This window comes from Nelumbo lutea, chromosome 1 (genome assembly GCF_056320005.1).
Source record: "Nelumbo lutea isolate HS-2025 chromosome 1, American lotus-T2T, whole genome shotgun sequence".
Classification (NCBI taxonomy): Eukaryota; Viridiplantae; Streptophyta; class Magnoliopsida; order Proteales; family Nelumbonaceae; genus Nelumbo; species Nelumbo lutea.
Genome location: NC_142684.1, coordinates 150,573,468 through 150,599,015, shown reverse-complemented (window position 1 = coordinate 150,599,015; position 25,548 = coordinate 150,573,468). Strand labels below are relative to the sequence as shown.

The 25,548-nt window shown below is 40.6% G+C and overlaps 1 protein-coding gene across 8 annotated transcripts in view; it reads right to left on the bottom strand.

Annotated features, from left to right (window-relative positions):
• The window catches only part of LOC148878354 (uncharacterized), a 67,430-nt gene that overhangs the window by 299 nt on the left and 41,583 nt on the right, over positions 1-25,548 (bottom strand). For 4 of the 8 annotated variants that reach the window (XM_088953384.1, XM_088953418.1, XM_088953394.1 and 1 more), the window contains one exon: positions 76-95. The exons of the other annotated variants lie outside the window; for them this stretch is intronic. In XM_088953384.1, coding sequence (XP_088809510.1) covers positions 76-95 — 20 coding nt within the window. The remainder of the gene's footprint in view (positions 1-75; positions 96-25,548) is intronic. 8 annotated transcript variants of the gene reach the window in all.

Sequence of the window (25,548 nt, the reverse complement as noted above, 5' to 3'; positions counted from 1 at the left end):
CGACTGTTGGCGTCCACTCTATTACTCCCGATAGTATCTATCAAAACATAATTTGCTTATTGTTTTTCTACTTACTTGGAACAGATGTTCCTCATCTGTGCAGGTAAAAGCAATAAAGTCAGATGAAAAGTGAGGGAACAAACCATATGATTTAACCATCTGGTAGCAAATCCTCAAAGACAATGCTTGTCCGTGTCAGGTTAGAAGATCAGAAATAGGATAAATACTTGCTACTATTATCATCAACCCAATTTACTTTTTTTTCTTGTGTATTTTCTCCTATCTTGGAGGTATGTTCCATTGTAAGAACATTTCAAGGCATGTATCTCTTTTCTTTAGTTTGGAAGCATATTTCCATCATTCCATGCTAGTGTTCTGCTACCATTACTTTCCTACATTTTATCCATTTCTTTTTGTAGAGAAACTGATGTGGGCCCCATAGCTGTGGGGCCACTCTGTCCGTAGGGTAGAATGTACCTAGTCTATTTGTTATGTTTTTTCTGTTATTCTAGTTGTTATTTACTTTTCAGTTTTATATTGTTAAGTGTTATGAAGTAAACACCAAGGGCAGATGTGTCCTTTCCTGTTACTAGCATAACATATAAATATTAAGTTGAAGTGGCGGTGGCAGATGAGTTAGAATCTGTCCCTCCTTTCAGCAACTTGTGTTCTCTTGCTTCTCTTCTATTCTCTCCTTTTCTCTCATATTCTCTTCTGTTTTACAAACCAAAAACCTTTTAGGATTCAAGACTGATTACAGTCTTGATCTTCTACATGGTATCAGAGCCTATCTAGGGCTTCTCATGTGTATCTAGTCTAGCCGACCACATGAGAACTAGCTAGGGCTGGAAGTCTTGAATTGATCACTTTAAGGACTGATTAAAACCCTAATTCTGCAAAGGCAAATCAGACCTCCTTCTAAGCTGCTTTTCAGAGTTTTTTGGGGTTTTCGAACTTTCTTAAAGGGGTTAGAGCTCTACGGACAGCCACTGTTGTGTTTGTTTGTTGGTTTCATATCAGAGTTATCCCAGTTGTGCACATACACTGTGAATACAAATCAGGCCTATACTGTTTTTGGTTGTGATTGGTAGTCCAAGTGTTGTTTTAAGACTTGACCGAGATGGAGTTTAAAAATCAGGCAGAAGGCAGCTTTGGGAGCATCAGTTATGGTAGTGTTTCTGAGATGGGTTGTCAACTTACAACCATAAATTCAGGTACTCTAGCTTCAGCCTACCATGTCTCAGCTCCAGGTACTACCGAACTTTGTTGGGTAATAGATTCAAGTGCATCCGGCCACATGAATAGCTTGCCTTCATTGTTTACCTCTTACCATTTGTCATCTGGTAGGGATAGAGTATCTATTGCTGATGGCTCCCTGGTTCCTATTTCTGGGAAGGGGGACATTAAGTTATCAGATACGATCTCCTTGTCTTCTATCTTACATGTTCCTAAGCTTGATACTAACCTCCTTTCAGTCAGTAGTATTACTAAACACATGAACTGCTCAGTAACTTTTTTTCCTGACCGATGTGTTTTTCAGGACCTGGAGACGAAAAAGGTGATTGAGACTGGCCGTGAGATGAATGGGATCTATCTGCTCGGGGAGAGTTCTCGTCGGGAAGAGTCAGTGGGTAAGAGGTCACTTGTTTCCCAAAGTGTGAGTTCGGTTATGCTTTGGCATAACCGATTGGGTCATTTGTCTTTTCGATCCTTAAAGAGTTTGTTTCCTACTTTGTTTGAGTTTGTTGAGTTGTCCCAGTTGCAATGTGAAAGCTGTGAGTTTGCTAAACATTGTAGAAACTCTTATTCATTGAGTAATAGAAGGAGTAATCGTCCTTTTGATCTCGTGCATACGGATGTTTGGGGGCCATATCACATTCCTTCTATGGGTGGGTATAGATATTTTTTGTTATTTGTTGATGACCATACCCGGTTTTCTTGGGTTTATCTTATGCGTTCACGAGATGAGGTTCCCGCCCTGACCCAAAACTTTCACCAAATGATCCTAACCCAGTTTGATGCCAAGATTAAAGTTCTTAGATCTGATAATGCAAAGGAGTACTTTGCTAAGTCATTGGCATCTTACCTTCTTACTCATGGGGTTATCCATTAAAGCTCTTGCCCTCATACACCTCAGCAGAATGGGGTTGCAGAAAGGAAGAATAGACACATCTTGAAGGTGGCTAGAAGTCTTATGTTTACCTCCAATGTCCCTATTCGCTTCTGGGGTGATGCTATCCTCACGGCGGTCTATCTTATTAATTGGATTCCTTCCCAGGTTCTTGATTTGCGATCTCCTTTTTCCCTTCTATACCCACATGAGGAGTTGTTTTCTATTCTCCTTAAGACTTTCGGTTGTACCTGCTTTGTTTAGCTTCTCGGACCTCATCACTCCAAGTTTGAACCCAAGGCCTCCAAATGCATTTTCCTTGGTTATGCACGAACTCAAAAGGGGTATTGCTGCTATGATCCTGTCTCAGGGAGGAGGTTCGTCTCCATGGATGTCACTTTCTTTGAGGAGACACCCTATTATCCTCGGGTTTCTCCTCAGGGGGAGAGTAGTGAGAGTAGGGGTTTAGGTCCATGTCTTCAGGGGGAGAGCAGTGAGAGTGGGGTAGTTCCTTTACCTATTCCATTGGGTGATGGGAGCTGCAATGGTGAGGGTGGCCAGAGGGATCAGGAGTTGAGGGGGAGCTGCAATGGTGAGGGTGGTCAGAGGGATTAGGAGTTGAGGGGGAGCTGCAATGGTGAGGGTGGTCAGAGGGATTAGGAGTTGAGGGTCTATCACAGGCGGTGCAGGCAGGTTGATCCCGATCATCAACAGTCCAGGCCAGCTCCAATCTCATCTGCGGCTCCAGGTCCAGGCATTACAGTCCCAGGACCCATAGAGACTTCTTCTATTGTTGCCATTTCACCTCCTACAGATGACCTTGATCTTCCGATTGCAGTCCGTAAAGGGAAACGACATTGTACCACATCTACAGCCCACTGTATTTCCCATTTTTTATCCTATGAGCGCCTATCACCTACCTACAGGTCCTACCTTAGTTCTATTTCCAATGTCCCTATTCCAATAACAGTGCAAGAGGCTCTAGCAGTCCCGGAGTGGAGAGGTGCAATGCAAGTTGAAATGGATGCCCTGTTGAAAAATAATACCTGGGAGCTAGTAGACTTACCCAAAGGAAAGAAACCAGTTGGATGCATATGGGTATTTACTGTAAAGCACAATGCAGATGGTTCCATTGAGAGGTACAAAGCTTGACTAGTTGCAAAAGGGTTCACTCAGACTTATGGTATAAATTACTTGGAGACGTTTGCCCTGGTAGCCAAGATGACCACCGTTCGAGTTTTATTATCTCTTGCAGCAAGCCACACTTGGCCCTTGTACCAAATGGATGTTAAAAATGCCTTCCTGAATGGGGACTTGCAGGAAGAGGTTTACATGCAATTGCCTCCTGGATACTATGATACAGAGACAGGTAAGAAGGTCTGCTGGCTCAATAAGGCATTGTATGGTTTGAAGCAGTCACCTAGAGCTTGGTTCGACAAATTCAGATTAGCTATTGGGAAGTTCGGTTATGTACAGGCCCAGTCAGATCATACACTGTTCATCAAGAGGGTGGAGTCTTCACTGACACTACTTGCAGTATATGTTGATGATATTGTGGTGACAGGAAATGACAGCCATGAGATTGAGTCCCTCAAATAGCTCCTTCATCAAGAGTTTGAGGTGAAAGATCTGGGTCCACTATGGTATTTTTTGGGTATTGAGGTTGCTAGATCTAAACAGGGGATCTTTGTCTCACAGAGGAAATATGTTTTAGATCTGTTGGCTGAAACTGGAAAGTTGGGTGTCAAACCTACAGATACACCCATTGAACAGAACCACAAGATTAGTGCAGAGAGTGGAGAGCTGCTTGAAGACAAAGTTATGTTCCAGCGGTTAGTGGGAAAGCTCCTATATCTGTGCCTCACTCGGCCATATATCAGTTATGCAGTTAGTGTTGTCAATCAGTACATGCATTCTCCTAGAACCACGCACCTTCTAGCAGCAGAAAGAATACTAGCATACTTGAAGAGATGCCCGGGTAGAGGTATATTGTTCAAGAACAGTAACCACATGAAGGTGGAGGTCTATACGGATGCCGACTGGGCTGGGAGTTTTGATGACAGACGGTCTACCTCAGGATATTGTGCCCTTGTGGGAGGAAACCTTGTCTCCTGGAGAAGTAAGAAGCAGAGTGTTGTCTTCGGTTGAGTGCTGAAGCAGAATACAGGTCCATGGCCAACGGAGTGGCTGAAATCCTATGACTCAGATCTCTACTTGAGGAGTTGGGTATTGAGTATGAGAAGCCTCTGATGCTGTATTGTGATAATCAAGCAGTTATTAATATAGCACATAATCCAGTGCAGCATGACAGAACCAAACATATTGAAGTTGACCGGCATTTTGTACGAGAGAGGGTCTCATCTCAAGAAGTATGCCTCCCTTACATCATTTCCAGTATGCAACTAGCGGATATCCTCAAGCCGTATCAAGAAAGAAGCTAGAAGCGGATCTATCCAAGTTGGGAATGATAAACATTTACTCCCAACTTGAGGGGGAGTGTAGAGAAACTGATGTGGGCCCCACAGTTGTGGGGCCACTCTGTCCGTAGGGTAGAATGTACCTAGTCTATTTGTTATGTTTTTTCTGTTATTCTAGTTGTTATTTACTTTTTAGTTTTATAGTGTTAAGTGTTATGATGTAAACACCAAGGGCAGATGTGTCCTTTCCTGTAACTAGCATAACATATAAATATTAAGTTGAAGTGGCGGCGACAGATGAGTTAGAATTTATCCCTCCTTTCAACAACTTGTGTTCTCTTGCTTTTCTTCTATTCTCTCATTTTCTCTCATATTCTCTTATGTTTTACAAACCGAAAACCTTTTAGGATTCAAGACTAATTACAGTCTTTGATCTTCTACACTTTTCTGTTCTTTTTTCCATTCCACTTTTCTTTATTTTGATAAGGGGGGTATATGAACGCAAGTTTGCTTTACATGTAAGAATACTTCAACGGAGGTTTGTCCTTGATTTCAGACCATAAAAATTTGATTCTTCCAAGAGTTTATGACCAGAAGAGTGAATTTCATAGTGATGGTAATTACATAATGATATATAATTCACATTAGGTGCTTACTTTGATGTGCTCAACAAGATAATATCATCATATTTTTTTCGTAAAACAAGTAGTCAAACTTGACAAAGCCTTATCCCAACCATTTTGGTACCCCCATTCTGCTATATTCAATGCTAACAATTGTTAAATCGACAAGCATTATCCCAATTGTATTACTTCAAATAGCTAATGCGATGTTAAACATTATGCATTCCTGATTTTATGAACTGCTTTTGTACCAAGCCCCTCAAGGCAAGCCCAAAGATTTTATAATTTTAATTCTTCTAAAATTATCTTTTCTTAGGATCATTGAATGGACAATATTAGTAAATATGGGGCTTTTCATTGCTTCAGGTTGGGCTAGGCTTTAGGTGATTAGACATATTCATGGGCCAGGGTTCGGGCTTGGCCCATTGCTTCAGGTTGGGCCCATTCAAATTTTGGAAAATGCTAAGCCCAAGCCCATCCCATGAACAAGTCTACTGGTGATGCAGTACTGTTTCACCCCTCAGTTGAACTCCAGGTTCTTGCCTCTTGGTCACCATATGCTAGAACCATCAACCATCTTTGGTAGCGATGGGCTTGAGGAAGTGAATTTCCTTTTCCTTTCATGTCAGGCAGGGAAGCATGAGGGAGTGAATAACTGTTGGAGCAGATGGAGCTTGTAAACCCAGGTTATGGAACTTTTCTGAACCTGGGAGCCTTGCTAAAAGATGAGGAGATTTGCCTCAAAGCCCTCCCCAAACATTTTTTTTGGGAACATCTGCCCTCTAACCCTAATCTTTGTCCTTGTTTCCCTTTTAGTTTTTCTCCTACTTCTGCCTCATCGTGATCCCTCCTTTTTTGTTTTTCAAGTTCAAATGGCCTACTATCTTAACCAGAAGATATTCCTAACCTGATGAATGGCAGCCAATATCCTGAAGGTTCATCAAATTACAAAAGAGAGGAGCAGACAGAGGGTCAGATTACAAAAATGGCAAGGAAACTGGGAATTAACAATGTGGAGAAAGTTTGTGATAGACAAACTCTCAAAAGAAATGGAATTGATAGGAGTGGAAAGGGGGCGGGAAAAGGCTTGAGAAGGGGATCCAACAAGGAACTGAAGTATCATAACTCGGTAGGGAAGATGATGGCTAAGGGAAAGTAAGCTGCTATGAACCAATGAAGATTCTAAGTTGGAATGTTAGGGGATTGGGAGGAGAGTTGAAGAGGTTCCTCTTATAAAATATACCCTAAGAAGAGAAAACCCTGATATAGCTATCTTTCAAGAAATCCAAAAAACAAAAAAAAGTAGTCAACAAAAGGTTAATAAAAGCTATTTGGAGAATTAATGGTAGAAATAGGGCTACACTTCCTGTATCTAGTGCTTTGGATGGAATTTTAATAGTATGGAAGGAAGAGGATATTTCTGGTGTTGAAGTTGATAAAGAAATTTCAATCTCCATATTGCTTACCAACAAATCGGATGGTTTTAGCTGGATTTTAACAGGGGTGCATGGCCCAAATTCTCCATCAAAAAGAGGAAATTTTTGGGATGAATTGGATTCACTCCATGAACATGGTGACATCCCTTGGTGCATTGAAGGTGATTTCAATGTCATGAGGTTTATCCATGAGCACTCTAATGGTAAATGACTAACCAGGGAGCATGAGGGATTTCTCCAGTTCCATTGCTACGCATAATTTGCATGACCTCCCTCTCCACAATAGGAAATTCACTTGGTCAAACATGTAGGAGAATGTTGTTAATTGTAGACTTGATAAACTTTTATTGACTTCAGATTGAGAGGAGCACTTCCCTACTCTCATTCAGGAGATCTGACCTCAATGTATCTCTGATCATTGGCCAAATGCCCTAAGAATTGATTTGATGGTAAGAGGAAAAACTCCTTTTAGATTGGAGAAGATGTAGACTCTTCACAATGATTCTCTTAAAAAGTGGCTGCTTGGTGGGAGTTTAGAGTGAAGGGATGGGGTGGTTTCTAAAAAAACAAAATCCTTAAGGAATTGGATGATTTAGATCAAAAAGAACAAAATGGCTCCTTGGATGAGGGAGGTAGAAGTAGAAGAAAAGATTGGGAAAAGGTGGTAAGGAGAGAAGAAATTTTTTGTAGGCAAAGATCAAGATTCAAGAGTTAGTATGCTACAGGATGGCGTAGAAAAAAAATTATCTCAGTTAAATGTGGGCAAATGAGATGTGGAAGACCAAGTGTAAGACACTTGAAGGTTTGGGGTTGTCCGGCACATGTTAAAAAAATGAGTGCTGACAAATGGGAATCCAAGACCAGCCGTTGCCTATTTATAGGCTACCCCAAAGGCTCTGTGGGTTACTTATTTTAAGATCCAAAAGAACAAAATGTGTTTTGCAATCGAAATGCCCACTTCTTAGAAGAAGATTACATCCTAGATAATCATCATTAGAAAGTTGTTCTTGATGAGGAGAGCCCAGGGGTAGTAGGAGATGTTCCACCAGCTCCAGAAAATAACCAACCTAGGAGATCTATGCGGGTTTCCAGGCCTCCAATTCATTTCCGCTATGACCAAGAAAGTTGCTTGGTGGAAGCCACAACTAGTGAGGAGGATCTCGTGACTTATACGGAAGCTATGTTGGACATAGATTCCTTGAAGTGGGTGGATGCCATGAGAGCTGAGATGGACTCAATAGAGACCAATGGAGTCTAGACTCTAGTAGATCCGCTGAGTGGGGTAAAGGCAATTGGTTGCAAATGGATCTATAAGAGGAAGAAGGGCCCCGACGGTAAAGTTGAGACCTACAAGGCTCGTCTAGTGGCGAAAGGTTACACTCAAAAAGAGGGAATCGATTATGAGAAAACCTTCTCGCCTGTGGCCATGCTTAAATCCATTAGGATCCTGCTAGCTATAGCATCATACCATGATACAAGATTTGGCAAATGGATGTCAAAACTGTGTTCCTGAATGGAGATCTTATCAAAGATATCTATATGCAGCAACTGCAAGGTTTCATATCTGCAAGTCAGGAACACATGGTATGTAAACTCAATCGATCCATATATGGACTCAAGAAAGCTTTTAGGGGTTGGAACATCCGGTTGGACTCTACCATCAAACTGTTAGACAGTTTTGTATGCCCTTAGCTTCAATCAAAATGATGTACTTTATGAGTTTATTGTAAATGAATAAAAGTGCATATTTGATTAATGTTCCCTTGGTATGTTTCTGTGTAATACCCTTAAACTTGACACTTAATGAGACTCGTGTTAGTTTAGAATGTTCATAGCCAGTGGATCGGTTTGGGGAGACCTATCCTGACAAGGCAGACAATGTGGTGCCACCAAGTCGGTTGGGGTGGCTTGTCTCAGCTACCGGGGTGAGACCCTAGGCACACATAGCGTGAGATTAATTGAATCTTTGAACTGGACCAGATTTTCAGTATTGCCCTGGACCTTGGAGATTGATGGGCAAAACTGGAAAGTTACACCCGACCCCTAGACTCGATTATGATACTGCACTAGGTGTCGGATTGGGCTGTCTTCGATGTATCAATCAATGAGATCCTTAGCGGGGGTCAAAACTTGGGTATGTTGGGACAGTCTGAGAATTCATCTAAGTGAGTGATCATAGTGACAGGATCAGCCCCTTTGTCGGACAAAGGTAATGATCGGGGATGCACTCTCATTGATGGAAACCAAGATTGCTGGCAGCCGATTTCAATCGTTGAGATTTGTTTTGTAAAATATATTTTATATAAGATATAAAAGTATATATATTATGGTTTTGAAATGATTTGCAAAAGGTTTTAATTTTCAGGATCCATACTTGAGAGAGTGCAACACTATACCTTGCAGCCGAGGGAGATGTCCTCTCTTGTCGGGCAGCGTATGATCATTATGGGCTGAGAGGTTAAGTGTAAGACCTTTGAGGATAATACCTGATGGGCTAATCTTGCATCTGCCCACAGTCCATGGGTGTTACAAGGTGGCTTGGCCCAAGGACCACTTAGGGTAAGTGTTGGGCCCATAGAGCCCATCTGATGGGTTTCAGGGGGTGCACTGTCCATAACAGTGTATTCGGCCAGGCCTTGTAACAAAGGCTGTGTTGAACCCATGTGGCTGATGTGTAGATCAATTTTTGGGTCCCACGCCATACAAGGAAGCCCAACTAGGCAGCAGTTTGGAATGCTTAATGAATACATAACCCTAAATGAGCCTTAAGCCCATTTCGAATTGGGCTAATTTGATTAGTCTTTAAGGGGCGAATTCTAAGATAAGATCAGCTGATAGGATTGGGCCCACACCCTATCCACTCAGAGAGTCCAAGATCTAAATAAGATTTAGATTTGGAAACTTCCTAATTAGATTAGGAGCTGGCTGATCTAATCTGTAGATAAGATAAGGATTATCCCTTATCTTAAAGGGACTTCTAATCCAAATATGATTTGGATTAGCAACTCCTAATGGGATTAGGAGTTGATCCCTTTAAGTCTATAAAAGGAAGAGGGGGCGACAATCTTTAGACACAACATTCAACAGACTCAAGTCCTGTCTTCAGAGCTGAGATCACAGAAGAGAGAATTCTGCACCCTGCAAATTCTCTTTAGCCGCCTCCTTCCTGCAGCCGCCGCCTATAGCAGTTCGATCTCCATTCCTTGGGAAAAATCGAGATTGGATCTTGATTCCAATCTTTTGGAGAAAAGATTAGTAGGAGTTGTATTCACAAGCCGTCTAGGTGATTCTTGGGAAGAATCAGGTTCTTAGGAAGGACACTGCTAATTCTGCTCCACCTTGCACTGCGCCATGTTCAGTGGGAGCAGATTTTGGTTTCTACCTTGGGTGTGAATACCTCCATTGAGAGATATTATTTCTCTGTATCAGGTATTATCTCTCTCTCCTCCTTTTGGTTTAGATCTGGTTCAGTTTATGGTTCAAGAATGATCCTTGAAAATATGATTTTCTAAATAGGGAATTCGATTCCCAGTTGAAGGGAAAGAAAAAAATTCTTGAAATTCACCCCCTTTATTCCGCAATCTTGGGCGTCCATATGATGGATTTCCTATCCCTTCACAAATAGTTTGACTTTGAGCAAAATCCGGATAAACCTTGTGTTTAGAGGAAAACCAGTGGTGATAAGGTTATGTTCTTGGTTCTGTATGTAGATGACATTCTATTCATTGGGAATGATGTAAGAATGTTAAATACGGTCACAACAATTCTCCATGAAAGATCTTGGAGAAGCCTCCTACAAATTGGGTGTTCGACTCTATAGAGATAGATCGAAGAGGAAAGTAGGATTATCCTAGTCTGCTAACATTGACAAAATAGTCAAGAGATACAGCATGGAGAACTCCAAGAAAGGAAATGTTTCTTTCAGGCATGGAGTCACTCTCTCCAAGCGTATGTCTTCTAAGACTCCTGAAGAGATTGAGGGCATGAAAGAGGTTCCCTATGCTTTAGCCGTAGGGAGCATCATGTATGTCATGTTGTGCATTTGTCCTGACATTTCTCAGGCAGTGAGTGTGGTAAGCAGATACCAATCTAACCCAGGGCAGGAGCATTGGACTGCTGTAAAAAACATACTAAAATACCTTTGAAGGACAAAAGAGTTTTGTCTGGTATTCGGTGGTAGTTCACTACAGATCCAAGGGTATACCGATGCTGATTTTTAGTCAGATCCAAATGATAGAAAGTTTACATCTGGTTATATCTTCATGATATGATCATGTGTTGTTTGCTGGAAAAGTAGCAAACAGGGGTCCATCGCATATTCAACAACCGATTGTGTGACAACACTGGAGCCATTGCTCAAGCTAAGGAGCCACGAGCCCACTCGAAGTCGAAGCACCTCGAGAGGAAGTACCATGCACTGCGGGAGATAGTTGGAAGATGGTAAGTCTTGATTCAAAATGTAGCATTACCGGAAAATGTAACAGACCATTAAGCCACTGACACAGAAAGTGTTTGAGAAACATGTGGAAAGTATGGGACTCCAGCTTGTACCCGATTGGACCTAAGTGCAAGTGGAAGCTGTTAGACAGTTCTGCCCTTAGTTCCAATTAGATTGATGTACCTTTTGACATTTACTGTAAATGAATAAAGTACATAATAGATGCATGTCATTATCATAGCCGTTGGAAAGATCTGGGGAGATTTATCCTACCAAGGCTGACACTGATGTGCCGCCAAGTTGGTTGGGGTGGCTTGTCTCAGCTACTGGGGTGAGACCTAATGTACATGCAATGTGGATTTTCTTGAAACCCTGAACTGGACCAAAATTCAAGTATTGCCCTGGACCTTGGAGATAGATGGGCAAAACTAGAATGTTACACCTAACCCCTAGACTCGAATATGATACTGCACTAGGTGGCGGAATGGGCTGCCTTTGATATACCAATTAGTGAGATCCTCAGAGGGGTCAAAACCTGGGTATGTTGGGACAGTCCGAGAATTCATCTGAGTGGGTGATCATAGTGACAGGATCAGCCCATTTGTTGGACAAAGTGAATGATTGAGGATGCACTTTCTCTGATGGAAACCTAAACTGTTGGCAATTGATTTCAACCGTTGAAATTTGTTTTGCAAAATATATTTATATAAAGATATACATACATATATATCTTTATATATATATATATATATATATATATATATATATATATATATATATATATATATATAAGGTCTTAAAATATTTGCAAATGGATTTAATTCCCGGGATCCATGTGAGTAGAGAGTGCAACACTGTACCTTGCAGCCGAGGGAGAGGTCATCTCTTGTCGGGTAGTGTTTGATCATTAAAGGCTAAGAGGTTAAGTGTAAGACCATTGGGGGTAATACCTGATGGGCTAATCTTGCATCTGCCCACAGTCCTTGGGTTTTCATAAGGTGGCTGGACCCAATGACCATTTAGTGTAAATGTTGGGCCCATTAAGAGCCCATGGTGATGGACTCAGGGGTTCACTGTCTCTTATAGTGAATTTGGCCAGGCCTTGTAACAAAGGCTAGGCTGAACCCATGTGGTTGATGTGTAGATCAATGTTTGAGTCCCACACCATACAATGATAGCCAACTGGGCAGCAAGTTTAGAGGTTAAGTGAACACATAGACTTAATGGGCCTAAAGCCCATTCGAGCTGGCTTAATAAGATTAATTAAATAGGGGGTGGTTTTGGGATTTTGATCAGCAGATAGGATAAGAGATTATCCCCATCCACTTAAAGAGTCCAGACCAAAATAAAGATTTGGATTAGGAAATTACTAATCATGACACTGGCAAGCTAGGCATGATTGACATCTATGCTCAGCTTGAGGGGGAGTGTAGAGAAGATGGGCCGAATGGCCCATAGGCTGTTACTGTATATTATTTTTATGTTCTCTGTAATGGGCCTTATTCTGGGCCCATACTCTTTTATGTTCATCTTTTGTAATTTCTTGTCCAACTAAGGACCTCTCTTATAATTACTAAAAGATTAACTTAATAAAAGTGTATTAGAGAGTTAGAGGGAGGTTAAGTTCGAACTCCTCATCCTCTAACATTTCTTGTCGCAGCTCTCTCTTCTTCTCTAATCCTCTCTTGCTAGTTTTCTTTGTTTCAAACACAGTCCCTACTTCTAGGACTGTTTTTCAACTTGGTATCAGAGCAGGCCACTGCTTAAAGTGTCCCTCATGTGGTTCTAGTTCAACCAACTACATGAGGAGGTTCTAAGGCTGAGAGTTTACAGTCATCCGCCTGATTTTTGGAGATCATTGGAGGGTTCCCAAGCTTCTACACACTTGGAGAAGGGTTCGGTGACCAGGAAGAATCAGAGAACAAGTTGCTTTGCCTGATTTAAAATCAGAGAAAAGGGTTTTCGAAGTCATCCTAGAAGACAGGTGTTCGGCCTGGTTTATTGTTCAAACCAGAGACTCTCTTGCTGTAAGTCTTTGCTCAGTTGTTTCTGGGTTAATTTTTCACTGTTTTGGACTGTTAAAAGGTCCGAAGTTTCCTTGGAAACAGTACTACTATTTAGCTATCCTCTAGCTGATTTAATCCAAAGATTTCTGGGTTGTTTTTATTTCTTTTCTGGACTGTCAAGTAGCCGAAATACCTCTGGAATCACTACTGCTGAGACTACTTCATTCGGCCACTGTTGCTGGACTGCTCCTACTCAGAAATTTATGGGTTGCTTTGGAGGTCCTATTCGGTTGATTATTGGGTTGGGAAGTTGCTGAGACTGTTTTAAAACTAAGTGATACTAGTCTCATCTTCATTCCAGCCCCTTCTTGAAGGCTGAAACAGTAAACAGTGCCCTATACTTTGAAGGCTGAAACAGTAAACAGTGGGCTGTTAAGTATTGCACACTGAGCGTTCGACAAAAGGTCACTCAAGGACTATGGTCTTTTGTCTTCCTCTTGGGGACATCGGCTGTTAGAGTCTGAAATACCTTGTGTTTGGAAGTTGCTGGTGTCTTTTTTGAAGACTGAAACAGTAAAGAAAGAACTACCACCGAACTCTGCATGATAGATTTCTCAAACTTTGAAAACAAGAATACTACTGAATATGGGTAGATTTTGAGAACCCCAACCGATTCTATGCTAGCTGTAACTACAGTCAAGCTTGATGGGACCAATTACTTAGCTTGGTCACAATCAGTGAAAATCTATATTTGTAGCAAAGGAAAATGGGGTTTTATTTCTGGGAGCAAGAAAGCTCCTTCAGAGGATGATCCATCTTATGAGAGATGGGTACAAGAAAACTACACTGTGATTGGGTGGCTTGTGAACTCATTGCAGCCACAGATCAGTCAACATTATCTGTGGATGAATTCGGCTAAAGAGATTTGGGATAGTGTTGCAGAGACTTATTCCCAGAAGTTGAATGTTGCTAGAGCTTACAAACTGAGAAGTGATGTGAATAATCTAAGACAGAGGATAAGTCACTTGCAGCATACTTCTCAATCTTAAAATCTATATGGCAAGAAATTGATTTGATAGAGGTTGTGACTTGGGATACCCCTAAGGATGCTGAAACATACAGGAAATTGGTTGAACGGAATAGGGTGTTTGAGTTCTCGACAGGGTTGAATTCTGAATAAGATATTACAAAGCAAAACATATTGTTCAAGGAAGATGTTTAATTGTCACAAGCATATACTCTGGTCAACAGTGAAGGGTACATCAAAGATTTCACTGATTGGTAAGGATTTCACTTATTGGTGCTATTCCAACATATCCAGGTTTTGACCCCCGCTAAGGATTTCACTGATTGGTACATCAAAGACAACCCAATCCGACACCTAGTGCAGTATCTTAATCAAGTCTAGGGGTCGGGTGTAACTTTCCAGTTTTGCCCATTAATCTCCAAGGTCCAGGGCAATGTTAGAAATCTGGTCCAGTTCAAAGATTCAATTAATCCTACATTGTATGTGCCTAGGGTGTCACCTTGGCAGCTGAGACAAGCCACCCCAACCGACTTGGTGGCACAACAGTGTCAGTCTTATCAGGATAGGTCTCCCCAGACCGACCCACTGGCTGTGAACATTCTAAACTAACACGAGTCTCATCAGGTGTCCAGTTTAAGGGCATTACACAGAAATATACCAAGGGAACATAAATCAAATAAGCACTTTTATTCATTTACAATAAACTCCATGGTTCCTATGGCCACGGCTGCAACAGTTGCAGTAGTCCCCAAGTAGAGCGTGACTTCTCCTTCACTCAGCCTTCTACTTACCTTGAACCCCTACAGTGAGTTACACGCATGAGTTGAACCTTTGGAGTCAATATACCAGGACGCAGAAGCTATCAATAAATTGGTTTCTATAACACAAGTTTCAAAATTACCTTTATTGGATTCCAAGTAGGCAGGACAGTTCCTTTTCCAGTGGCCGGTCTTCTTGCAAAAATGACAGGCATCTGATGCCTTGTCCTTCCTTTGTTTCTTGGGTTTGGCAGCCTTATTCTAGGGCTTTCTTTTTGCTTTCATTTTCTTACCCGATTTGCCAAATTCAACAAGCATGGCAATGGGGTCATCCTTTTTAATCAATTCTTCAGCCCTCTGCAACATATTGTTGAGTTCCTGCAAGCTGACGTTCAGCTTGTTCATGTTGTAGTTCATAATGAATGGATTAAAGGATGGAGGTAGAGAGTTGAGAATAGCATCGATCTGTGTTACCAGATCCATCCCGGATCCAAGAGCCTCCAGTTCGTTGATATAACCCATCATCCGGAGACAATGGTCATGAACTTGTTGGCCCTTGGACATCTGCACGGTCATGAATTGTTTCAAGACCTTCTGCCGAGTAAAACGATTCTACTCTTCGTACATTGTCTTGAGACTGTCCAATACGTCATTGGCGACTGAATTGGATTGTCCAAGGAGGCAATGATATAGCAGCGGGCAAGGAAGTTTTTCTCCTCCCATTCATGTTATTCTCTTCTTCGGGCCTCAGAAGCTCAATCTCCCGGACGATTCGGGGCAGGATTCTTAGCTACCTTATCCAACTTTTCAAAGGTTAAGACCAACATAAGGTTCCTGTACCAGTCGGCATAGTTTGGGCCCTTTAGCTTGTTGTCATCAAGCAGCTTTGCAAATTATCTGTTTGCCATTTTCTGATAAAAGAGTAAACATCAGTCAACAACCTAATTTGATTCATGTTCATTACATAGATATGGATTTTAATCTACGTTCCATTTCCATTTATTCATCTCTGAGACTTCCCTCATTTCTCAGTGACGGAGACTGCGAGTTGTCTCTGGAAATGTGAAAAATTACATAGGGTGCGTAGAGCCAACTATTTTAGCTGTATAACCCCACCACCTTTCTGTGAATGATCATATCCACTCATCATATGAGATTTCCCTTTGGCCTCTGTCAAACAAGGTTCAAAGCCATTTTCAAGTAAACCTTTCTGTTCAGTGAGTGCTTACCCATCATGTTTGTGAGCGCCAAGGTACCGTGAGAGAGTTCCCATTTTCTAGTGAAGCCCCTCCCACATCGGTCTATGACGCCCCTATCATCTTATGAAACATTCAGACAAGCCCAATAGCAAATGGATAGCCCATTTTCTTGTGCGTTTCCTCATTACTGAAGGACCCATCCTCATGCTAATGATGGAATGCCTTTAGAGAGTTCATCATATGATTCTCCCTATCACATGCACTCATATTAGTTGGAGGGAACAATTAATTATGCCCTAGTTTGATCTAGGTCAAACCCAAGTGGCTCCCACTAACTTTCATAAAGTCAGATTTTTTGTGGGCCCGAATCGGCTAGGGTCACGCATGTAACCTCTCCATGAGGTGTGGGGCCCACCACTGAGGGATGTCATCAAATGACCAAAAGGGACACCATGGCAATGATGTGCATTCAGCCATAGTGTGCACAGGAGCCACTGTCGATTGAGCATGGGCCAAGCACTTATGGCCCATGTACGTAGTACATCACACATCCATACTTCACATGCAAGGATAAATTGATCCAATCAATTAATTATCTATAAAGCCCATTTGAAGCCCATTTTAAATCCATAATATTAACCATTAATATCATCTAGGTATATGGGCTGAATTAGGGTTAATGGGTTCAGCCCATATAGCTTTATCCACAGAGTGGGCTTTTAGCAGTTTTAACCATTTAAAACTGGGCCTTTACAGGTTGGGCCGAATTAACCATTTAATTAAATATCAATCCTCAGTCCCATTAGTGGGAAAATTAGGGCTGACTTTCAACCTAGATCGAACCCTAGATTTGGTCCAAACAATTTGAACCAATCTTGGTTCGAATGGGTCTAGGGTTTGATCTTAATTAAATCTTTAATTCAAGAAAATAATCTGAAATTAAATTCTGATAAAAGAACAATCATGAAACTATCTATCAGGGCTGTTCGCACAATCCTTCCTGCAAAGCGGAGGTTAGATCACAGGTTGCAGTTTCACAAACTGCAAATCGCAGATAACGATTCTCTCATCTGCGAGTTCTCCTCTGCGCCGCCAACTTCGATCCAAAATAAAATAAATAGAAATCCTAATTTCTATTAATAATTACATCAGATCGAATACCTATACATTCAGTCTAAAAAATGAAAAAAAATATTTTACAGACCAAATGTAATAAAATAATCCATAATCTGCAAAATCGCAGGTTCCCTACGCAAATTAAGAATTCGATCTCCTCATGTACGAACAACCCATAAATCAAGAGTCATAAGAACAATTCTAAATAATAATCAGATTTATGTAAAATTTAATTTCAGATTATTTGCCAATAATTTTGGGAACAAATTTCCCAAAACCCATATCTGCGCAAATTGGGTAGAACGCCTTCTGCCCATTTGCGTAGGTTCAGATCTGAAACAAATTGGTTTAAGATTTGAACCATGGCTCTGATACCACTGAAGGGATGAGAGATCCATCCTATGGACGCCCAAATCTTGCGGAAAAAAGGGGCGAATTTCAAAATTTTTTCTCCCTTCAACTGGGAATCGCATTCCCTATTTAGAAAATCATATTTTCAATGATCAATCTTGAACCATAAACTAAACCAAATCTGAACCAAAAGGTGTAGGAGAGGGATATACCTGATACGCAGAAACAATATCTCCCAACGAAGGTGTTCACTCCCAAGGAAGGATCCAAAGACTGCTCCCACTGAAGATGGCGCAGTGCAAGATGGAGCAGAATCAGTAGTATTCTTCTCAAAGAATTCTATCATTTGCAAGAAACAACAGGATGGCATGTGAACACAGCTTCCTATCCATTCTTTCTCAAAGAACTAATGTCAAGATCGAATCTTGACTTCTCCCACAACTGGAGATCGAACTAGATGTCTGGCGGCTGCAGGAAGGAGGCGGTAAGAAAGATTTTTGCAGGGATTGCAGAAATCATTCTTCTCTGATTTCAGCTCTGAAGAGGATCTGATTGTGATGATTCTTCTAAAGACTGCCGCCCCCTTCTTCTTTTGTAACCCTAAAAGATCAGCTCCTAATCCAATTAGGAGCTGCTGATCCAAATCATATTTGGATCAGACCTCTCTTTAGGTGATAAGGTTAAACCCTTATCTTATCTGTAGATTAGATCAGCCATCTCCTAATCTCATTAGGAGGCTTCTAGATCTGAATCATATTCAGATCTGGACTCTCTGAGTGTATATGGTTAAGACCCTATCCTATCTGCTGATCCATCTCAGAATTTGCCCATATTTAACTTATTAAATAAGTCCAGTTCGAAATGGGCTTTAGGCCCATTAAGCTTATGTGCTCACTTAACCTTCCTAACTGTTGCCCAGTTGAGTTTCCTTGTATAGCGTGGGACCCAAGCATTGATATACACATCAGCCACATGGGTTCGGCCCAGCAGATAGCGAAATACTGCATCTTGCAGCCAAGGGAGAGGTCCTTCCATGTCGGGCAGTGTATGATCATTATGGGTTGAGAGGTTAAGTGTAAAAGACCATTGAGAGCTGGACTCAATGATCATTTAATTGTAAATGTTGGGTCCATTAAGAGCCCATACTAATGGACTCAGGGGTTCACAGTACTTAACAGTGAATTCGTTCAGGCCTTTTCTCAAAGGCTGGGCCAAACCCATGTGGCTTATGTAAGGTCATTGTTGGGGTCCCACGCCATACAAAGTGAACCTAATTGAGCCAGAAACTACCTAGGGACGTGAGCCACATGTTTAATTGGCCTAAAGCCCGTGATTAATTGGATTAATCAAGTGGTCACATGACAGCTTAAGCAGTCATGTGACTTGGACGAATATGGGTTTGATAAGGGTCTGAAGCATCCATTAGGATAAGAGGATAAGTCTTATCCACTTAGAGAGTCCAAATCCAAATAAAGATTTGGATTAGGAACCTCCAAATTCGATTAGATCACTCTACTATCAGCTCTTTCTCTTTGCTCTTGTTGCCCCAAAAACCCTAATTTGTTCTCCATCTTTGTGACTGATCTTGATCAGTCTAACTTCTTATTTTTGCAAAAAAATATCAAAAAAATTTCGTGCTCACCTCCCTCGTACGATCCAAACAGTTGGATACTGCGTTGCTGAACCGACTTCATTCCAAGCTGCGCCATCTTCAGTGGAGGCTGCTTTTGGGATTCAGTTTGGGTGTGAACTACCACTTTGGGAGCTACATTTGTGGAATCCGTATCAGGTATACTTCTCCCTCTAGTTTGGTTTTAGATCAGGTCCGTTTTCGGTGCAAGAACGATCCTTGGAAAATGCAATTTTTCTAATTCAGGGAATACAATTCCCGGAGGAAGGCTGAAAGAAATTTTTGAAATTTCGCCCAACCATCTGGCATGGTTTGGCCATTCATACGATGGATCTCACCTTCCTTCATCTATGTGTTGGAGAATAAAGTTGGTCTTACAGTCTCAAAGTCTTTGTGTCATTCGAGTAAGAGTCAAGTTATTTGTGGCACCATTGTTTGGGCCATATGTCTTTTGAGTCCTTGAAATGCTTGCTTCCAAAATTGTTTAAGTCTGTATTAGTCAGTGATTTTCAGTGTCGAGTATGTTAATTCAGTAAGCATTGTAGAACTCCATTTTCTTTACATAATAAAAGATCAAATCGTCCATTTTATCTTGTGTATTCTAATATGTGGGGCCCTTTTAATATTCTAACTGAGAATGGCTACAAATATTTCATCTCTTTTATAGATAACTTCTCTTGGTACACAGTTTTCCCTATGGACTCCCAAGATGAAGTCCCTAAGCTTGTGAAAGACTTTCAATGCAGTCTATACCAATGTTTTAAAAACCGAACTGGAGGCCGAACAATTTTTGCCTCCGGGTCACAGGTCATTGATTGAACAGTTCAAGCCGTGACATCATAACTAAAAATATTAAAAAAGAGAAAATATATATGTAGACATATAGTATATTTATACATATATAGCAATTGTATATGTATCTAAATGCAAAAAAAAAATAAAAAATAAAAACCAAATGGAAAATGACATTTTCAGAAATAAAAATAAAAACCAAAAAGAGTATATATAAATAGCGAAAAAATGCATGAGAAAAGCAAAAGAAATTACAGAAAATTATCAATAATTATCCTTGAAAAATGACTTTCAGAATATGAAACCAAATCAGGAATATCATTCTCAAAAAACCATAACAGAATTTCAAATGAGAAAATAAGAGGAAACAAAATTACTGAAAAATAAAAGTTTTCCCTTTTCAAACTCCAAACTTGAAGCTCCAATCATCCAAAGCCAAAAGGATTGCCGACTTGTAGGCTTGCAGCCGTTAAATGATTAAATCAATAAAGGGATAACAGAAAAATTGGAAAAAAAAAAATATAGATTAGAATGAAAGGTTACTGTTTGAATGTAAATTGCAGCATATTAGAATTAGAATCTAAGAGTCCTAAGTATTAAAAAAAAAAATACGAAAATGAAATTATAAGTTAAAACTTGTCCGATGAAAAGGCTAAAACATTGAATGTAAATCATGCAAAACTCCAGATCCAATTGCAGGTCGCCGGAGATAATCATTGTAGTTTCCAGCGCTAAATCTCTCATTCAATGATTGTGGGGTTTTCTTCTTTTGAAAGACAGAAACTCCTCTTTCGTTTCTTCTCAGCAAAACCCTCTAAAACTCCAGATCCGATTGCAAGTCGTCGGAGATAACCATTGTAGTTGCCGGTGCTAAAATCTCTCATTCAAAGATGGTGGGATCTCTGTTCTCTTCTTCTAAAAGACAAATTCCTCCATTTCTTCTCAACAAAACCTTAAAATGAAAAAAGAAAGTAAAAGGAGAATGAAAATAAAAGAGGATTGGGGTTGGGCAAACGGTTAGGACACATCCGACATATTCAAAAATTTTATACCTAACCATCACCCGCTAATCGGGTCATCCGGGTTGATCGTTCAACCGTCCGGGTCAACGATTTGTTGACTTCATCAACGGTTTTTCATTAAAAGATGGGTTTTAGTTAAACCGGAAGCGGAAATGTGTCCGGGTGACGGCTCAGATGGTTCAACCGTCCGAGTCAACGGCAGGTTAAAAACATTGGTATATACTCAATTTCAGACAAAGGTTCAAGTTTTCCAATCAGACAATGCAAAGCAGTACTTCCATGGTGATCTTATAGGGTTTTTTGCATCCTATGGCTCCCTTCACCGGAACTCCTATGCTAGAACACCTCAACAAAATGGGGTTGCAGAGGAAAAACCGTCTTTTTCTAGAAGTTGCTTGAGGATTGCTTTTGCAAATGAATATTCCAAAAAGATTTTGGGTGGATGAAATCCTAACTGGTACTTGTGTTATCAATCAGTTACTATCTTGGTTATTAGGGTATAAGTCTCCTTATTAACTCCTCTTCCCTAAGGTTACATTATTTCCTATACCCATGTGTGTCTTTAGTTGCCAGTGCTTTGTTCATGATTTATCCCCCACTCGTGGTAAGCTTGACACTAAGGCTACTGTTTGTGTTTTCCTCAGTTATCTTCTTTCTTAGAAGGGTTATCGTTGCTTTGGTCCTATTTCAAAAAAAATATATTTTGTTTCCATGGATGCCTCCTTTGGAAATGTTTCATTTTTCTCTTTCTCTTTAGGGGGAGAGTTCGTGTGAGGAGAAATAGAAACAGATAGATTTTATTACCTTCTCCTCTTGACTCTCCTCCATTTTGTGTCTTCTGTAGACAACGTTACAAAAGCCAAGGCCATCAGAGTTCAACAACTGTGGAGAAACTTGAAACTATGCAACCAATGCTATCGAACTCTCAGGGGTTGGGTCCCTCACCCCATCCAGGTACCATTGTTCCAATTGATATCCTTGAACCTATTAATATTGACACTTCATCTTGTGATTTGGACCATCCTATTGCAAAAAGGAAGGGCATCAAATCATGCACTACACACCATCCTATGGCCCATTTCTTATCTTATGAGAACATCTCACCCTTATTCCGTGCTTTCCTTTTTGTTATTGATAGCATCCCTCTTCCTAAGAGTGTTGTAGAGGCCTTACATGTTCCTAAGTGGACAGATGCAATGAAGGAAGAAATTAATGCCTTATATAAAAATGGCATGTGAGAGTTGGTAGATCTTCCTAAGGGAAAGGAACCTGTGGGGTGCAAATAGGTGTTCTCTACAAAACATAAGGCAAATGGAATAGTGAAGAGATACAAGGCTCGCTTGGTGGAAAAAGGTTTACTTAGGTCTATGGAGTTAACTATGCAAAGGTGTTTGCTCCAATGGTAAAGATGAATTCTATCCGAATTCTTCTCTCTTTAGCAACAAATCTAGATTGGGAACTCCATCAGTTAAATATCAAGAATGCCTTCTTGAATGGTGACTTGGAGGAGGAGGTGTGCATGACCCAACCTCCTGGTTTTTGAGTGCAGTGAACAGAAAGTATACAATTTGAAAAAGTCTCTATATGGTCTAACACAATCACCAAGTGCTTGGTTTAGCAAATTTTATCAAGCAGTTCAACAAATGGGTCTCAAACAATGTTAAACTAATCACACCCTCTTTGTGAAGAAAGAACAAGGAAGAACAACATCATTGATTCTTTATGTGGATGACATAGTTACCACTAGTGATTAGGTTTTAGAAATTCAGAGGGTAAAGAAGTTCTTGGTCACTCAGTTTGAGGTGAAGGATCTAGGAGGCGTCCCTCCAGGCGAGGTTCTCCCAAAACGCCCTAAGTCGTATGCCAGAGTCGCTGACACCTCTGAGGCATACGCCTCTTGTGCTTTTTTCATGAGGCGTACGCCTCATGCACATCTGATATAAAAAGACAGAAAAAAAGGAAAGGAAAGGAAAAGAAAAGAAATGGTAGGGAAAGAAAAAGAAAGAGAAGAAAAAAAGAGAAAAAAGGAAAGAAAATGAAAGGAAAGGGAAGGGAAGAAAAGATAAGGGGAAAGAAAGTGCTTTGCCCCCCTTTGAACTAATGTTATGCATTTTCATTCTTCTTAATATAAAAGGTTTTTATTAAAAATAAAGAAAAAAATGACATCCCCCCTTTCCTCATAAGGAAGCGTGTGTTCGGGAGGCTTATGCCTCTTGCATTCTGAACTACGCCTCACACGTCTAGGTAGTGGAATGCCGCGCGTCACGCCTCCACATTTTAAACATTGCTCCCAAAAGGGTATCTTCATCTCTTAAAGTAAGTATACCCTAGATCTCCTAAAAGATACAAGAAAGCTTAGGGCTAAACCAGTTGATACACCTATAGATGTAAATAACCAACTTGGGGACTGCAATGATGAGCCCATAAAAGATTCAAAGGAGTACCAAGACTTGTGGGTAGACTCATATGTTAGACAGTGAATGCCCTTGTTCCAATTAGATTGATGTATAGATACATTTATTATAAATGAATAAAAGTACATTATTGTTTCATGTTGATACTAGTATGTTTTTGTGTAATTACCCCTTAAACTGGACACTTATGAGATTCGTATTAGTTTAGAATCTTCTTAGCAGTTGGATAGACTTGGAGAGTTTATACTACCAAGGGACACTGATGTACTACCAAATAAGTTGGGCAGCTTGTCTCAGCTACTAGGGTTAGACCCAGAGCACATGCAGCATGTGTTTGGATGAAACACTAAACCCGAACCATTTTCTAGTTATGCCATGGACCTTGGAGATTGATGGGCAAAACTGGAAAGTTACACATAACCCCTAAACTTGATTATGGTACTACACTAGGTATTGGGTTAGATTGTCTTTGATATGCCAATCAATGAGATCCATCAAGGATCAAAACCTGAGTGTGTTTGGGCAGTTTGAGAATTCATCTGAGTGGGTGATCATAGTGATAGGATCGGCCCCTTTGTTGGACAAAGTGAATGATATGACATACACTCTCTTTGATGGAAACCTAAACTATTGGTAGTGGATTTCAACTGTGTTTGAGATTTGGTTTTGCAAAATATATTTATATGATATATATTATGTTTTATGAAAAATGTTTGCAAAATGTTTTAATTCCCAAGATCCATCGGAGCAGAGAGTGTGACACTATACCTTGTAGCCAGGAGAGAGGTCCTTCCCTATCGAGTAGTGTTGTGATCATTATGCGCTAAGAGGTTAAGTGTAAGAGACCATTGAGCCCATAGTGATGTTGCTCATGGGTTCTCTACGTTTAGTAGTGAATTCAGCCAAGCCCTTTGGCAGAGGCTAGGCCGAACCCATGTGGACTTATGTGAGGTCATTGTAGGGTCCCACGCCATACAAATCAGGCCTAAGTTGGCCATGCAATATCTTGGATCGTGAGGAGTCCAGATCTCCTGCCCACAAGAACTCTACTCACATTTATCGCAGCCATATATGTAGAACATCTCATCCTCTGCATAGTATTATGCAGGGGGGGATGTTCCCAATTCACGGGGGGTAGTTTATTGTTGGTAGGTGTGGGCAGAAGATTCAGAGTCGGTCGTGAGCCCTTGAAGGAAATGATCCTAAGGCCCATAATTAATAAGACCAAGTAAGTTGCCTTGTTATGTGCTCTAGGTCAAATCTGGGTTTGGAAATTGAAATGGAGCACCCATCCTCTTAAGAGGATAAAGCTTATCTCTTAATAGAATACACATCCAAATTAGATTTGGATAATCTCCTAATTTGATTGGGAGAGTGCTCTATAAGGAGATAAAAGAAGAAGAGGGTGAACCAGACTAAAACACCACTCTCTTATTCTCTCTTCTTCTCTTTTGTCTTTCAAGAAACCCTATCACGACCTAGGTTTTCAAGGACTGATAGATATCAGTTTTCTTCTAATTTTTGCAAGAAAAATTCAAAGGAATTTCATGCTCACCTTTCCCAGTTCAATCCAAATAGTTGGGTTGCAATTTTGCTAAAAATTGTATTGCTGAATCAGCTTCACCTATGCACTATGCCATCTTCAGTGGAGGCTGGTTTTAGGACTGATTTGGGCGTGAACTTCCACCTTGGGATCTGCGTTTTTGGTATCCATATCAAGTATAAACCTCCCCCTTTGTTTGGTTCAAATCTGGTCCAGTTCAGTGCAAGACCAATCCTGAAAAATGCAAATTTTCAAAACATAGGGAATTCGATTCCTGAAAGGGTTAGGAATTTTTTGAAATTTCGCCCATCCATCTAGCATGGTTCGGCCATCCATATGATGGATCCTAACACTTTCCAACATCATATACTTATTTATGACTAGACCAGATATTGCATATGCAGTAGGAGTCCTTCGTTCATGCATGCTCCCAAAGCAGCAGACCGAGTTCTCAAGTACCTAAAGAAATTTGATTCCTAAAAGGATTAAGAAATTTTTGAAATTTTGCCCATCCATCTAGCATGTTTCGGCCATCCATATGATGGATCCTAACCCTTTCCAACATCATATACTTATCTATGACTAGGCCAGATACTGCATATGTAGTAGGAGTCCTTCATTCATGCATGCTCCCAAAGCAGCAGACCGGGTTCTCAAGTACCTAAA